General features: G+C 38.4%; 1 protein-coding gene across 28 annotated transcripts in view; it reads left to right on the top strand.

The window, feature by feature from the left end:
* Positions 1 to 16,636, top strand: part of GULP1 (GULP PTB domain containing engulfment adaptor 1) — a 167,916-nt gene extending 151,280 nt beyond the window's left edge. For 26 of the 28 annotated variants that reach the window (XM_086898406.1, XM_086898405.1, XM_086898412.1 and 23 more), the window contains 3 exons: positions 254 to 392; positions 7,036 to 7,130; positions 14,502 to 16,636. In XM_086898406.1, coding sequence (XP_086754532.1) covers positions 254 to 392; positions 7,036 to 7,130; positions 14,502 to 14,573 — 306 coding nt within the window. In that variant the 3' untranslated portion in view covers positions 14,574 to 16,636. Of the gene's footprint in view, positions 1 to 253; positions 393 to 7,035; positions 7,131 to 8,874; positions 8,886 to 14,501 lie in introns of all 28 variants that reach the window. The other 2 variants (XM_086898401.1, XM_086898418.1) reach the window with 1 other exon arrangement.
* Positions 16,637 to 16,922: the final 286 nt, after the last annotated feature.

Consider the following 16,922-nt stretch of genomic DNA (forward strand, 5'->3'; position numbering starts at 1 on the left):
GGTGTAACTGTGATACATTTTTGACTGAAAAGTGAAAAATTACAATGCTGCTTTTGTACTGGGTTATGTTAGCATGTGTCAGAGTCTGTACTGCAAATGCTATTTGCTTGGTGCCAGGAGCCGGGGTTTGCATGCTGATGGTTGTTTTTAACTTTATTTTCAAAATGTGACTCTTATCTGCATGCTGAAGAATTCAGTATTGTGATCTTTTTCATGTGAAACATTGCCCTAATATTTATTGTCCTTATTGTAGGCAGGCAGTGTGACACCTAAATCACCCTCCACTGACATCTTTGATATGGTTCCCTTTTCTCCCATATCCCCTCAGTCATCAACACCTACTCGCAATGGTACACAGCCTCCTCCAGTACCCAGTAGATCTACAGAGATCAGTAAGTTCTGTAACAACTGACCTACTTTTTGCTTACATTATTTTTTAATAAAGCATCTTTAAAGTTTTACGTACGTTTTGCATGAGAAGCCAAATACAGTTTTGGTAAATCACATTCACTAATGCCGTTTCATCTTTATACCATCTTCCCAAAGTCCTTGATGTTGCTGCCAAGTTGCATTATAAACAAACTTACTGTGAAACTATGACATATACACTTGGAAGGAGTTGGGTTGGGGATTTTAACTTGGCTTTTCTTTTACAGTCTCTTTTCTGTACTTCAAGGAATACTTTCCCTTCCTGTTAGTTCTTTCCTTGTCAAGCCCACGGTTCTAGCACCTAGAGCCTGCATTTCTGGGGAAGGCAGCAGGTGGAGTAAGTATGGTGATGGTGATGCCAAAGAAACCTCTCAAGGAGACTTAGAATGCTGTTTTCAATACTGCTTTTCATATCATGCACAACTTTGTTTATCTATAGTTGATGAACCTCTCCAGATCTGTCAACCACTCCTAAAAGGTCTTCAAAAGGTTGTTAACAACAGCAATTTTATTTTGCAATGGCTTGAAAGAATATAGGGTAAGGTCCTTGACTTCATTAGAGATCTTTTTGGAGTCCAGAAAGTCTTTTTAAAAGCTTTGGAAGTCCTTTGAGGGAGAGGAGATTTGGGCATGCACAAGTGATGTTAGAGGTTGTGGAAATATCAGTCTGTGTTTGTATCTTCTGTTCCTAATGTCTAATTTAGAGTGGATAAGGGACATTAACGTTACTGCCTGCCACCACATGGAACACATTTGAGGAGATTGTGCTGTTTCGGGGCATGCCTCAAAGGATGTAGAATTTTCAGCTGTGAATGGGAGCTGTGCACAAAAATTACATTTTATAACTTAAATCAGTGAAAATCTTCCCTCCCCAAGCCCACGTCTGATGCACTGGTTGGTTCCATTGCTCAGAATGTCTGTCACCTTCTAAAGAGAAAGGAAATGTTGAGACTCTAATTCAATAAAGAATCCTGTTTTTTAAAAAGAGAATATTTTTGAATAATTAATGAATTTCTGTGGGAATCTCAAAAGGTATACTAACAGAATTTTACATCTATCAAGTATAGTCAGTATTAATTATTTTTATCTAATTTAAAATATTCTAATAGAATATTAGAACTGGTCTGTTGAGAGATTTTATGGCTTTGTAATAAATAATTGAAAGATTGCTTCTCTGAAACTACAGGAATGACATAAAATAGGTCTAAATGTGCATATACAGCTTCAAGAATGGCAACTTGAATTGAATTATAGGTCAAGATTTTATTTTTTACCTATTGTCCTACCTCAGTTCCATTGAGATTGTGGCTCAGTTGAATAGAAATCTTGTGGGAGTCAGCACTCAGTCTTGAGGGATCTTGAAAATTCCAGCTATATGGGATTTGGAATTGTTCAGGCAGTGGGTTTTGTAATATTAAAAAAACAAAAAAAAAGAGTTGGTTATTAACAGTGATATTTATTTTTAAAGTTGTTACTGCTTTTGCTCTTCACTGATTTGCTCTCAGTTGAGGTGATGCTGTTCAGAGATGCCACTTCAGGGAGAGATTACAAAGCCCATCATGTTCTTTGTACTTTTGATCCCTGCTCTATCAGTCTGTGTCGTGGTACTTTCTGTGTTAAAAATTACCGTGTTCTTCAGCTATTAATACATTTTGGTATATTTCAGAGTGTCATTGAAACAGGAGAGGAATATTTTATCATCAGAGAAGGACTTTACTGTCCCAGATGAAAAAGTTCAGCTCCCATAAGGCTGTGCAATGTCCCATTACCGTAGCAATGGGCAATAATGCATTGCTTTGTGGTGTCGCTACTGTCAGTACCAGCAAGCTGGCATTTCTTTCTCCAGTACAAGTCAGACAGCTGGCAACCAAGAGCAGCCAAAGTTTGGAGTCTCCATTTTCTGAGATCATCTTTTCCTGTTCCTTTCTCTACTTTCTTTTTCACTGCACTCAAGCAGAGATGGTTTGGTGAAATTACAGGGTGATTTTGTTGGATTTTGTAATTTTGTAACTTTTACCTTTTTGATATTCAGTAGTAGAGAAGAAAGATGAGGGTTTACCATATATTTGTTAGTATCACCTCATTTATTCCTTTTGCCTAAGTGGGGCTTGTTACCCAGGGAGCTTGTGCTGCTCAAGCAAAACGTGCTTTTAAAAGCCAAAGTTCATCTTAATTGTCCATTGGGCAGTTTGAGAAACCAGCCAAAAATAGCAGTGCTCCAGAAAGGCATGGAGACTTGTAGGAAACCTGCAACAATACCAAGCACTCTGCATTTCTCCAGGACCAAGTTCCATGGATAATTACTGGCACCAGGATGACAGTTCAGCTTCCCATAAAGAGAAGTGCCCAGAGTTAGAATTTTGCTTACCAGTTCTTCCTGTGGTAATTTGCCAGAAAAAAAAAAATAATTTGGGGATGATAAATGGTATCTCTGGCTTTGCCAAGCTCATGGCATGTGGATTAAGAAACCCAGCTTTTTAATACTAGAGGAGAGCAAAAGTGGCTGCTTGGGTTTTTCGGTTGTTGTGTTGTTTTGTTGTTGTTGTTTGGGGTATTTTTTGGTTTTTGTTGGTTTTGGTTTTTTTTTGAAAGACGGATATTTCCAAGGCATTTAAGCTTTAAGAAATTAATTAAATATTGAGATTTTTGAGTTTGTATTCAGCAGTGTTTCAACAGGATTACTCAGTAAATGTCTTCTCACTACTGGCTGTATCAGCAATAGCAAATAAATGGGGTTTACCTATTTAAAGGAGAAAATGGCATAACTTTTGTTGCAGGAGGTTGCAGATTGGACAAATGCACACTTGACTCTTTAGGTAATAATTGCAGCATAGTGAAATGCAACCAAAAATGCAATGCTAGAGATTGCATGCTGCTTCTTCCTCATGGAGTGAGGGGTTGTTATATGTTCTTGTAAATTATCTGAATGGTCAGAATTAAATTATTACTTTAATTAAAGGAGGAATTGACTTATGTTTCTTGTTGGCACAGCATTATTTTCATATCTCAGAAAAGAACTGCAGAGGATTATTCTCTATTAAGTTGTTCAATATTTGTTTCACACAAATGCATTATGAAAAATCCAAGGTCACAAGGTCACAAATCTGCTCCAAGGTGCTCTTTTTCTACAGATATTTAACAGTGTTTTGTCAGAATAATGGCTGCATTTACTTCCAAATAAAAAATATGGAGTAGCCTGCAGCTAAAGGAAAGGCTTTCTGGATTTCCCTCTCAGTTTATTCCAAATATTGCTTTGTGAGCTTGTCTCTCAGTGTGATTCATTTTTGTCATCACAGCTGCTCCATCTGGGCAAAGTGTATATGAGCATAGCTGTGTGCCTGGATGAGAGCTAAGGTAGATATTGGGATGTCAAGTGCAGCAAAAAAGCCAAATATTTGTATTTTTGCTTAGTAATTGCTAATTTTGAATTGATCATAGACTGCAGGTCGCTATTCTCCAGTATTATGTGTATGTTCTCCTGAATGTCAGGTCCCAGAATTTATTACTTGTTCATGTTATCCTGTGGTTTGAGCTGAGGATCTAAAACATCAACATTTCATGGCTTTTGAATTTGTGGGTCAATTTTGCAGCCTGTGAATTTATTTCCATTCAGAAAGGAATGAGAAAGGGAGAGGAAATTATTTGTACTATTTGAAAGGATCATTTTCAAAGGCTTCCTGGTTGCTGTCTATTGGAGAAAGAAATGCCTGTCTATGCTACAGTAATTTGGGGGAGTGTACCAGGCAAGATATTCTGGTTACAGCTAATTTTCATGTAAATACTCTGGCCTGAAATAAAAAGTTACCAATTTATCCCATCTGTGCTAAAAAGGAGCCCCCCCTCCATCATGAGTGGGGTGAACACTGGTGGATAAGCTCACAGATATCCCATGCAATAGTGCAGCTCTGCAGGGATGAAATCTTCATATATCTCCGTTTTACACATATTCTTCAGCTTTTGTTCCCAAGGCAAATACTGACAGTGCTATTGAAAATATTCCATGGAACTTTATCCCTCCCTGACTCTTAGCAGTGAAGTCTGGCTTCTAACACTCGAACTTTAAATGCAGAAAAGCAGTTGTTCTGTGGATTTGTTCAGCTGAAATGGATAGCAAGTTAGGATAGAGATAGTTCCCCAAGTAATAGCTTTCCACAGAAATCCACCTAGGTGAAGCTTCTCTAGTTTGAATATGATTCTGTGCAGGGTTTACTAGGCTTGTAAACAAGTTGTTGTCACTTGGAAAAAATCACACTGATTGGTTTTAAATTCTGCCTTGTATACGGTATAAATTCAAAACTCCTTCACATTAAAGGAAGAAGTGGCATTAAAGGAGTTAAAACTTCTGTTGTTCTCCTGCTAACAAGCTCAAAAGTGCTTTCATTAATAAAAGCCCAATAACAAGGCATAAATGAGATATTAACCACAATAGTGTGCAAAATATTTGCTTTTAAAAATAGTCATAAGTCATAATTCGGTACAAATTAAACGCAGGAGTTTTGTCCTTCACCATTTTTTTCCTAAATACATTCATAGAATGTTTGCTAAGCCTTGGTGTTGGAACTGTCTGCTTTCAATTGTCAGACCACAGAGAAAGCTGTCAGCTCCTTTTAAAGGTAAAAAGAAATAAAATGGACCTACATAATGAACCATAGACAGTTGAGGGTTACAAAGTAGAATCAATTTTTGCCCAGTAGAGCTTAGATTGCAAGTCAAAGCTGCTACACATCTGCAGGTTATTTGCTAGGAGCATCAGAGCATTTCAGGACACTGGTTATACTGGAGCAGACCCATTTTGGCTGTGAAAGAGGCAAAGGATGAGGGAGAACCTAATTTTTACATTAGATTATCCGGGTTGAAGTCTCTCTTGCATGCAGGTGGTCTGCCTCTGCCAGGAAAGACTGGATTTCTTCTTGGCTCCAGTGGGCTCTTGGAATAAGGCTCTCTTTTCCAAGCCATCTCCTGGTCCCATGTGACAATTTGTAGCTGTTTAGTCACAGTTTTTGAAATATGTAATCAATCAAATTCTGCTCAAGTTTCTGTACTTTGTGATGGGAATTTCTGTACTGTATCGTGGGAGCAAATGATGTTAGTTGCCAGTTATTTAAAATGCCTGGTGTGCAGCCTGATAACACCTAATTGATAAGGGCAAAGCCCTGACAGACTGATACATGCAATAACTGTTCAAGAGCCTGGAGAACACAGGTGTAAAATTCTGCCTCTGAGAATGCCAAAACCAAACCATCTGTGCAGCTGTAGGCAAGTGATGCTCCAAGGATAATGGGACTGGGAACACTGCGATGGGGAAGGGTTGGGTCCAGCAGTTAATTGTCACCCAGACCTCAGGTGTTCAGGGTGAATTTTGTGCTTAACTGTCCAATCACTTCAGGGTTATTCCCCTCCCTTTGTGTCATGCTCTAAAGCTCAAATTGTTTTGAGGCAGGTAGAATCCTTGTCAGGTTTCTTGCTAGGCAGCCATGGAAGTTAGGAGAGAGGATACCTCCTAATGGTTCTGGTTTTTTTCTTCACCAATGACAAGACTGTAGAAACTTGATTATTTAAATTCTGCAATCAGTGGAGTCGGGTTGGGTTAGCAAAATTCTTTTTTTAGCTGTAGTTTAATCCAGTGTGAGATGGGAAAAGTGTCTAGAATTGGAACCTTTAACCATAGGAAAGAAAAGTATATTACTAAGAAGGAGGGAAAAAACCCCAAAGCCTGAAAAAACCAAAGAAAGTATTTGTGCAGGCAGATATGAAGACCAGATATGTACTGGTCTAATATGAAAAAAAGAACCTAATTGTATTGGAGGTGTTTCTTCTTGCCCAGATGAAAAAAAGAAACATCCCCCTCCCTTTGACCTCTGGAATGCATGCTGCAGTTAAGAAAAACTGAGAAACTTTTGGTATTGAGAAAGGGAAACTCACAATAATCCTATTTATGCACCCAAATTTAGTGACACTTTAGCGTAACTGGCAATTCATGGTCCTGTTTTTTTGGGTTTTTTTTTTTTATTTTATTTTGTGGTCTTATCCTAGATTTTAAAACTCACATGGTTTTTAGTTTTAATTACAGCTAGTTGTTCATTGAGGAATTGTATCAAAGGCCTTGCCTTTGCCAAGTATTTGCTTGTCTCACAAAAACATCCTTAACCTGAGGAATTGCAGACGGTGGACATGGAGATTAGTGGGTTGGTAATTTGTTGTTGACATAATGTAAAGATGAAATTTGGCAGCTCATGTCCCGTTGCTTCCTCTTCATTTTTGAAACATCTTGTGCACACAGACTCCAGAGCACCCATCAGTGTATGATGTCCTCTTCAAATAGCAGCAACTTCTCATCGGATCTCTAGAAGGCACAAGCATCAAAGGAAGACAAAGAGAAGCTTAAACAGAAGTTCAGTGGTGTTCTTGGAAAAATATTTCAGTATTGAAGTCTGGAGAACTGCCCAAGACTTGGCTTTCAAACTGGGATGTTAAAAGTTGTGGTTCATGAGTGGTGTATCTGGTGGTGCTGGTACTTAGCTCAGAAGGAGATGTAAAGTGACTTTTTCAGAACACTGTTGTTGCCCATATCTGTTCTCCCAGTGACTCACTTTTCTGTTGTTGCAGAGAGAGACCTTTTTGGAGCAGAACCTTTTGACCCTTTTAGCTGTGGAGCAGGAGATTTCCCTCCAGACATTCAGTCCAAACTAGATGAGATGCAGGTAACTACTGACTTACGCGGGTTTAGATGGCTGCGTGCCTTTTCTTAAAATAAATTCTTACCACGTTCTGGAAACATGTTCCACAATGCACACACTAATGCACAGACAAACCCCTATTTCTGACCATTCCTTTTGTAAGTTTATCTCTGATCTCTGAGCTGGAGTTTGGGTTTGCCTCCAGAGCCCCACATGGTACCAATGCAATACAATAGTTGGCTACACTAATGAAGGGTTTCTTAGCAGTGTAACCAAAATGGCTTGGGAACCATTGCCTGGGAAGGGACTGAGAGAGCTGAAAAAAAGAGCTGAGCCAAGAGCACTCCAGATCCCTTGATTTTGAGCTGCAGCAATCTCCACCATCCCAATGTACCCTCCTCTTTCCCTCAGTGGCATCACTTTGGTGTCTCACAGCATCAGGCAGGTGCTTCTGGGGCCATGGCAATTTGCTGTTGCCTTTAAAAACAACTCTCTGGAGCCCTGGGGCAATTCAACTCTTGAGAATTGATTCAAGAATTCTGAATTGTTGTGTTTTTATTAGAAAATGTTTGTTGATTCTGAAACGCTCAACATTGTCCATTCAGTTACTGACCCAATTGTGAAACGATTCTAAGAGAAAGTCCTCAAGTTTTGGAACAAATGATGCTCTGCCATCAGACTTGCAAAACTTCTAGTTCCTTGCCAGGTTGCTTATCTCTACTGTTTTGTAAGCAGCCTGCCAGCAAAAGAAAAGGCTGGAAACAATGGAAACTTGAATTTCTAGGATCCTGGCTCCTCAGCAGAAAGCATTCCCAGGGTTTCCAGCCCTCTTGTCTCTTAGGAGCCCACAAAGTCCAAGAGCATTTGCTCTCAGGCTCCTTCTCTCCTGCCTAGATAGCAGCAGAGGCTTTTAAATATGGCTTAAAAAAGATTTAAATACCATTTCATTTTCCTGAGTACATTTGCTTTTCCATGTCAGTTCAGCATGGTTCCACTGACAAACTCTACTCACAGTGTAGGAAGAAATTTAGCTTCTTGGTCCCCCACATAATTTCAAAGAGCAGCTAAAAGCCAAAACTGTCTTCTTTGCAATTCCAACATCATGTTTGCGATTTGTGAATGCTGTAATGTTGTTACCCAGCCCTTGAACACAAACCCCAAATCTTACAGCACCTCCCATTGATATATTACCAGCATTTCCATTGTTTTAGGGAAAAATAAATCATAGCAACTGTGCTTGCCACTAATAATGGTATGTCAATATTTAAATGTCACATACTGAGTTCCTGTTACAGGTAAGGTTCTGACAATATTTGGAATTGCTTGGTTAGTACACTACAGAGTGCTGTCAACTCATAGAACACCAGGGAATGGAGTAGTAAATGTCTTTATCAAAGATGTTTGAAGTCATGAAATTAAAATCTCCCATCATTTGTACTCTCTTGATCTGAAAAAAAGGAGACAACCAATCAAAACCTCCAAGCATTAGGGTGTTCCTGTGTCCTGTTGCAAAGGCACTCCCACCTAGCATATCAGCTATTCACTAAAAATTAATTAGTGGGCCTTTATGTAGGCACAAAACTTGCCACGTATGATCCAGCTGACAACAAGTGTACACCCAAATGGATATTAAAAGCCCCGTATTTTAACTTGAGCCAAAGCAAAGACTGTGTGCAGTGATTTTTCTGCGTGGTTGGTGCAAAATACAGATTGAAACATGTTTTTCCTAATGTCTCTTTTATCTTCTTGTGCTTTCCTGGGTGCACAGCGTCAGCGATGGTTGGTATTTCATATTTTACTAATGGTATTTAAAGCATTTACAGTTGAAATGTGCATGTGTTTGTCTTGTGTTTCTATTTTTATGTATATTTGATAATGTTTAAAAATTTTAGGATTTATGTTTTATTTATTGTACTCTGAGTCAGAGCCATTTTCATTTTTAGGGGCCTACAATCTCTAATTTAGGAACAGCTGACGGTTGTTTTCTTTCCTCTGTCTTGCCAGGTGCTCATACTCAGCCTTTGTTTTCACTGCTGTTTGTTTTCCATGTGTACTTGTGAAATCTCCAGTTGTCATTATCAGATTGTCACTAGTGAAATGGTTTAAGCAAAACCTTTAGTACAGAGACTGTGTTAGTGCAGTCACATTTGAGAGTAAGTCTCTGTTTGGACATAATGATTTAAAACTTTTCAAGGAGCAGAAGCAGCTGTGCTAGTCTCAACAGCTGTTAGACACAGCCTGTGAGGAAGGTGGGAGCACAGAACATGTAACATGCTCTGGAAATCCAATCCATGAGAAACATGGAAGAGAAATGTGAGCCTCTCTTCTTTTCTGAAATGCAAAGTGAATGAATCTGTCATCTTTGCATTATGGAAGTACAGCCTGTGTTTCAGTAATTATGTATTCCATTAAATCTGTAAAGGTAAGTTTTTTACAGACACCTAGCAAATAGTTCCAAGTAAAAGCTTCCTCCATGGGCTGTTGAATCCAGCTCTCCCTGCAATGAGGATGGCAGGCAGAGCTGTGTCAGCCTGATGGGAGCAGCCCAGCCCAGACTCTCTTACCCTGTTTCTTGTGTGGAACATGTGAGGTGCCTCAGCACACACACCCCATGTGCAGAAAAGCTGTCCTGATCCAGCCTTGTGCTGGAGGTGGTTTGGGAACAAAGTGGGAGACGAGAGCACAGCATAGAAGAGGCACTGGAGAATAAACTCTTGAGTAGTGGGTGCTTTTCCTTTGCATCCTGCATTCTGAACTTCATGAGATCAGATAAAGTTCCCTGGCCTCTAGGGGAACACTCATATTTTTAAACTTCAGCGAGGATCCAAATTTCACAGTTAAGCTTTCTATTCCATTTCTCAGTCCAATCTCTGCTGATCTTTTGGAGAGCTTAAGACTCAAACATGTGCCGAGATGTGACTTTTACAGCTCAGGCCTCTCTCTGATGACTGTCCAACCTCCTGTTTCCCTGCACCCTTATGCTGAAACATATTTTCATCTTTATTTTGACTGTATCCAGACATTAATAAAATGAATGTCTACTTTCCCAGAAATCTTGCAGTGAGGAGAAGTTTCCCTGGATCATGAATCATACCAGCAGCAGTTGCTATAATTTATTAAAATCTCAAGGTAGTTAATATCAGAAAGCTTCCAGGAGCTGCAAGCCATTCTCCCTGCATGCCCTGAAGCAGTCAGTAGGCTGACATCTTTCCATCTGAAATAAGTTATGCTCAGCCCTCTAAATACTCTTCTCAGAGATATGTAAATTTGTCATTGCTTCGTTGGGTTTGTGCTGACTTAAGCTCATTGAGTGAAGTCACTGTGAAGTGATAAGTGATTTAGCTTCTGAGCCATAAGGCTGACTTTGGCAAATTTATCTCCTGATAAAGTGCAAGTTCTTTGTGCTGTACTGCTTACTGGTTTTAAACAGAATAGCTCACATCTTTTTATCCCTGACACCAAAAAAAAAGGCTGGTTTTGGAAGAGGGATTGTTTCTGAGCTGTTTTGAGTGAAAACAAACTTTGCTCCTCTCTTAAAGGCATCAATCACATCCCTTAGTACAATACCATTACTTAATAGGTAACAAAACCACTCAGTCCTTGTGTTAAAATGTCCTTGAGGAGGACATGAACACAGGAAAACAAGGCACAATGTAGATGTACACTTCATAGCCCTTCTTGTTCCCTCTCCTGGCCAGTGCCATGGGGAGGCCTCTTTCAGCATTCCCTGAAAATCAGCAAATCAGATAGATTTTTCTGAATGCATGAAGAGTTTCTGTTTCCTGAACCTTTGAAGTACAGGAAGCAATAGCACACCTGGGTTTTAATGAACAGGCAGAGTTATGCTAAGAAAACACATTATTAAAAGCTGAAGGGTCTGATTTTCACAAGGCAAAATATTTTAAGAGCTGTATATTAAAATTAGTGATGTATTTTATATAGATAGATATAAACTATAATGTTTACCAAGAAGCTGACTCTATATATATGTCATTAAAAAGAATTGCCTAACACATTAGTCAAGTTTATTAGGGGGAAAAAAAAATCATAATTTGTAATCTGTGTCATTGCAACTGATTTCATTACTATTACAGCTGTGGATGCTGAGAGTTAAAAGCTGGTGTGTGCTGTTCTGAGATGATCAGAGAGCAGCTTCCCCTGGGAGACAGAGCACTGGGGAGCCCCGTGCAGCTCAGGTGTAGATATGAACTGCAGTCCTAAAAGCACATGTGGCACTCAGTGTTCTGCACCACTGTGAGAACAATTGCCTGCATCAACAGTTCTGCTCTGCATGGAAAGGAGAATCTACTCCTACAGCCTTCCTGTGCTTGCTTGACTGCAGCTGATTGGATTTGATTTTTTAATTATATGTTTGCCAAAGTATAGTTTTGGAGATTCCAAAAATTAACTAAGAATTTGGAGTTATGTTGCTGAACCTGAAGGGTTGGCAATAGTGATGTCTGTGGGAGATCTGAAGTGTGTGCCTTCCTCATCTTTGGAAATTGCCATCACTTTGCCAGGAAGTCTTCTGGATGGAGATATTCTGATTAATTTTTTCCCTTTTGAGGACTGCAATTATTTTTTAGGAATATTGATTTAGACAAAACAATTCCTCTGTTTATACTCCTGTGGACTTCATGTCCTCTGCTTAAATATCCAAGAGGAAAAAAAAAATCTGGATTTTACATTCCTTTAATGAAAGTAATGCCCAGCTGGACACCCGGATTGCTTTGATGTCCTCTCTATGCTGTTGGGCCTTTTGGCCTTGTGGTTGTCATGGAAGTTTGAGCATGCTTGGAATTGCAGAATCTGATATTGATGGTTGTGGGTTTGGTGTGGCTCAGAAGTGACCATGAAATGCTATGTCCCTGTTACAGAATGTGCATGAGCCATTGCTCTCAGCAGTGCAGCTGGTAACAGCACCTGGCAACCACAGCACTGATTTCTTTTAGGACAGGCAGTAATTCATTTTGGTAATAAAATTAAAAAGGCTTTTTAATAATTATGATCCATAAAGAGCAGCAGTCTGTGAGCGGATTAACACTGATCACATTGCAAATGTGTGGAAATGTAATTGTTTTAAATGCAAAATACCACAGTTTGAGAAGGACTAAACAGGGGTGAGGGGAAGTGGCTGTAATGAAGCTGCAGAAGGATAAGTCAAGGAGGCCACAGTTCTTCAAGAAAGTGGAAATTGTTCTAAGTCAAGTCATAGCAAACACAAGCAAAGTGCTAAGTGACAAAATATCAGTTTGTGTGGGAAAAAACTTGACATGCTCAACATAAGAGCAGTGAGATGAGCGTACTTCCAAAATGCATCATCTGATTTGCTCTTCACTTGCTGGGAAAAGGGAAAAGTTAAGCACTGTAAAAATAAGATAAAAATAAGAGTGGGCAGGACAGGAATGGGATGGATATTCAGTGAAGGCTCTGGCTGGCTCAGGATGAAGGTCTCTGTCCTTGTCAAACCAGTTGTTGGTGATGTTCTGCTGCTGGAGCTCATGGAGTATCCTCAGCTTGATGCACCAGCAGCAATCCTTTGTTGCTGTATCCCTTTACAAGCTCAAAACTGGAAGGAGCCTTGAGATACTTCAGAAGTTGAACATCCTAGGCACACTGTAACTGCAGGGTTTAAAATGTAACAGGTTAGACACTAGGGCTAATTTCTCTGAATTTTCCTTCTGGGTAAGCAGTCCTCTGACTGCAGTTACATGAATTAATTTACCCTTTGGGTAAATGAACACTGTCTGTAACAGGATGTGTTTCACTTGGAATTTCAGCTACTGTTTGCTTGAACAATCTTCTGCATTGAATGTTCTTCCTTTTAATCCTTTGGAAAATACAGATTAAAAAAAAAACCAAAAAACAAATCTTAAATAACACTAGTGAGCCTTGCTGTGTCACCCAGTCAGAACAAACTGGGTAACTCAGTTGGGGAGTGTTTCCACCACAGTGCTGCTACTTGCTCAGCATATCATGGTATGGATCTGCCTGTAGGAAAATGCAGCTTTTACTTGGAAATTCTCAGACCCTTTAATAGCTATTGCCAGGAGGTTTGTTCTGTTTCTCCACATTATTCTCCTGATAGCAGTAGCTGGCAGTGTTATTAGATATTCATACATTTTTCAAATGCTAACGTGTGCCTTGAATTTGTTTGAATTAAGCTGGTTTGACTCAGGATTTATCTTCTAAACCCAAAAGATACATTCTTGAGGTACTACTCTGCATGTGAGGGAAAGACTTGAGGTTGTGCCTAATCCCCACACAGATGGTTTTACAAAGAGATTTATCTTGTTTACAAGATATTTTCTTGATGAAAGGACCTGCTATTGATTTCACAGCACACAATCAGCACTCTCTCACTGAACAGAGCGCTGCCACTGGAGTCGATGTTCTCATGGCACTTCTAGTCAGAGCCCCGTTTCCAATTGCTTAAACCTTCAAAGTACTTTCATCCAAGAGACTGAAATTTTCTTGACTCCAAGATGACTTTTGAGGGTCAAGCCACAATTATTCAGCTTCTCTTCCTGTAAAAAGAGAAATGAAAATAAGAGTATTTTGCCTGTATTAAAAGTGCAGTTGTTACTTTAGGACTGGTGTGAACTAAGTACCTTTAGCAAGCCAAGCATTATAAAAGCGTATAAAAAAAAGTATTTCTAGAATGAATTTCTTTTCCATAGAGGAGGTGATAGCATCCAGCTTATAATCTTTTTAGTTTTTCTACTAATAAAATGAATATGAGTAAACTCAGGAATCTTGGTCTGAACTTCTAAAGCAACTCATTGCACTTTCAAAATACCCCTCTGGGTTTTTTTACTGAGTTACATGCCTTTAAAATGCACAGGTTTTTTTATTTGCAGTAGAGCAAGTATGATTTTATGTGCCTTTTTCATGAAGCTCAGATGGCAGTGGGCAGTAAAGCCCTGTCAATTTAAGTGCAATGGGAGGAATTCAGAGCAGCCCCCTGAGGTGGGGAAGTCAACATATTTTGTCAGGCTTAGGCACCACAGAACATTTTGTATCAGTAACAATGTCCATGTCATACCTGTATTTTTCAATATAAATGTTCTTGAATTTTACTCAGGGACAACATGGTGCAAGTCAAACTTGTTTGGATTTCTGTTGACCTATGTACAAGAATATTCAATATTTTTATTCTATAGTATTTTCTTTACTTTGTGTGCACACTGTAGCTATGCTGTTGTACGGCAAGTTAACCACTAAGACTTATGAAAAAGTGGCTGACTAAATAATGTAAATGTTTGTGAATTCAGGCTGAAGTACTGAAGCAGTTTGTCTGCCTAAAGATATGCTTGGATTTAAATGTTTTTACAAGGAGCATAATCCTCCAGAACTCACTTGGCTCTTTACTAATGATGTCTTGTTTCATTGCAGGAGGGGTTCAAAATGGGATTAACTCTTGAAGGCACAGTATTCTGTCTTGACCCACTAGACAGCAGGTGCTGATGCCAAGAAAGTCAATGTGAAGTTCCTCCACAGTGGGTTTATTTTATTTCTGAACATGTATTCACAGATACTATCCATGTGCCAAAAAATTGCTTTTTTTGAACATGTAAACTCTCGTGAGGCTTGCTTCTGTAAAAATCCAACTTACTTCCAGTCTTTCCCTGTACAAATGTAAAAAGTTGTATTTGTTTATGGATTATGGATTAAATTACGCTGTTGTGTTTCTTTCTGTCACATTTTGGCCCGAGTTTACTATGCTTTATGACTATTAGCTTGGAGAAGTTCTTCAGCAAGGTCACACATACCTCTCTGTGTCTCTGTCTCTCTCTGTCTCTCTCTGCAAATGTCCAGGCATGAATTCTACCTTAGAATTATAAAAAATAATTAATTATAAAAAATAATATTTTACCTGGCATTTCAAATTATGCTTTTTGAAATTATGCTTTTAAGACATTATTTAATATTCAAGCAGTAAAATTATTAATATCTACTACAAAAATTATCTACTACAAAAATTTCAATTTGCAGTGAAAAAAGCATAAAATACTAACCATAACTATATGCTTCAAAAGTAAATCTGGATGCAGTGTGATTGATTTCCATCTCTGTGTGTGGTTACTATCCTGTACATATGTTGTCATTGGTTTATACAATCCAGATTTTAGGTCCTTCATTCATGTTTTTGAAACTAACAAAGTTGTTAGTCTGCTAATTAGTGCTTAATGAGCCTAGAAGAACTGCTAAACTGCAGAATAGCAAAGCAACCACCCTTGGTTTTGATATTTTATAGCTGAAGTGTAAAGTAAGTACCTTGGAATCCTTTACATGCTAGCCATAACTTAAAAGGAAGATTATGGTATTGCATTTACTTAGGAACTTGTGTAATTTTGTTTATAAGCAGGCACTGGGCTCAGTTCTGTAATTACTTTCAACACCTGAGTGTTTAGAACCAGGCTCTGTTGAGTATAATTCTTTTGCTCTCTTCTTTAGTGTTCCATGTCTTTAATTTTGAGGATTTCTGCAAAGAATTGACTATAAGTAAGTCTTTTGTACCCACTGGTTGTTCATGTTACAGAAATACCTGCACACCAAAATTCTCAGCTGCTGGTGAAATGAATGCTGACATGTCTATGCATATTCTTCATTAATCTTTCTCATAAGCAATAAAACACCATCTTAAACCTATCTCAGAAAATTACTATGTTGAGTTCAATTCAAAAACTTTCAAACTTCTAGTATTTTCCCTTCAAAACATACGAATGTGGAAAAAACCCCTCCCCCAAAAATTTTCAGATTATTTTTTTTTATGAGAGGTTTTTTTTTGGTGCCACTTATGGTTTTCTCCTTAACAGTCACACTTTACACCAAAACCACATTTTTCAGTTTTATCACATATATTTTTATGCCTTGTTCAACAAAGTACTTGTGCATGTACTTTTGGAGTCCAGTAAAAGAATGGGACTATTCCTTTGCTGGGTTTGACACATCCTCAGGTACCTTGCTGAACTGGGGCCTTAACATCCTACATTACATTTGTCTTCCTGTCTCTTATTCTGAGTTCATCATTCATATAGAGTATTATAGAGAAATATATATATAAAAATATATGAAATCACTAACAAATAGAATAGTCTATGTTTCATAAAGAAAAGTCTTTATAATTTTGTTTGTCATATAGTATTTTTGAATTTGTATAATGAGGATGTTTAGTAGCCATAGCAATGGCCTTTTTTAACAAATAGAATTTGTATTTTTATTGTACTTTAAAAAGCTTTACATAATAAGCATCTATTTAGTGGTCATTTATTATCAATGGTAACACTAAGACAATATTTGCACATTTTAAGAAACCTTTTTCGTTACTGATTTTTATGATAGTTGACTGCAAATGGCATGGTTAAATCTTATATACCTGGTCAGTATATACAAAAATACCTAAATACTTCAATCAACACAACAGTGCGTTTTTAATTTTTATGTGATCCAATTGGAAACTGTATTTCTATGTAATCTCAAATGTCTGTTTAATTTTGCCTAAAATAAATGTTTTTAAATAAATTGCATCCTAGAACACAGTGTTCATTCACTAAAATGCCCAGATGGAAGGTTGGGTGGGGAGATGCTTAAATATTGGGCTGGACCTGCCACAAAGGAGGGTTTAGTGCTGGAACAGGTCAAAAGTCACCTTTGGAAAGGATCAGATGATAGATGATCTCAGATGGGTAGAATGACTCCAGTCCCTTTTATTACTGAATTTGGGCTAATCTACAATCAGCAGAGAAAAATCTTGTTCTACATGCAGCTGTATAATGCTGACAATTAGGGAGTAACTTTCTGCAGTGCTTCCTG

Source organism: Cyanistes caeruleus, chromosome 7, assembly GCF_971803275.1.
Source record: "Cyanistes caeruleus chromosome 7, bCyaCae1.hap1.1, whole genome shotgun sequence".
Taxonomy (NCBI): Eukaryota; Metazoa; Chordata; class Aves; order Passeriformes; family Paridae; genus Cyanistes; species Cyanistes caeruleus.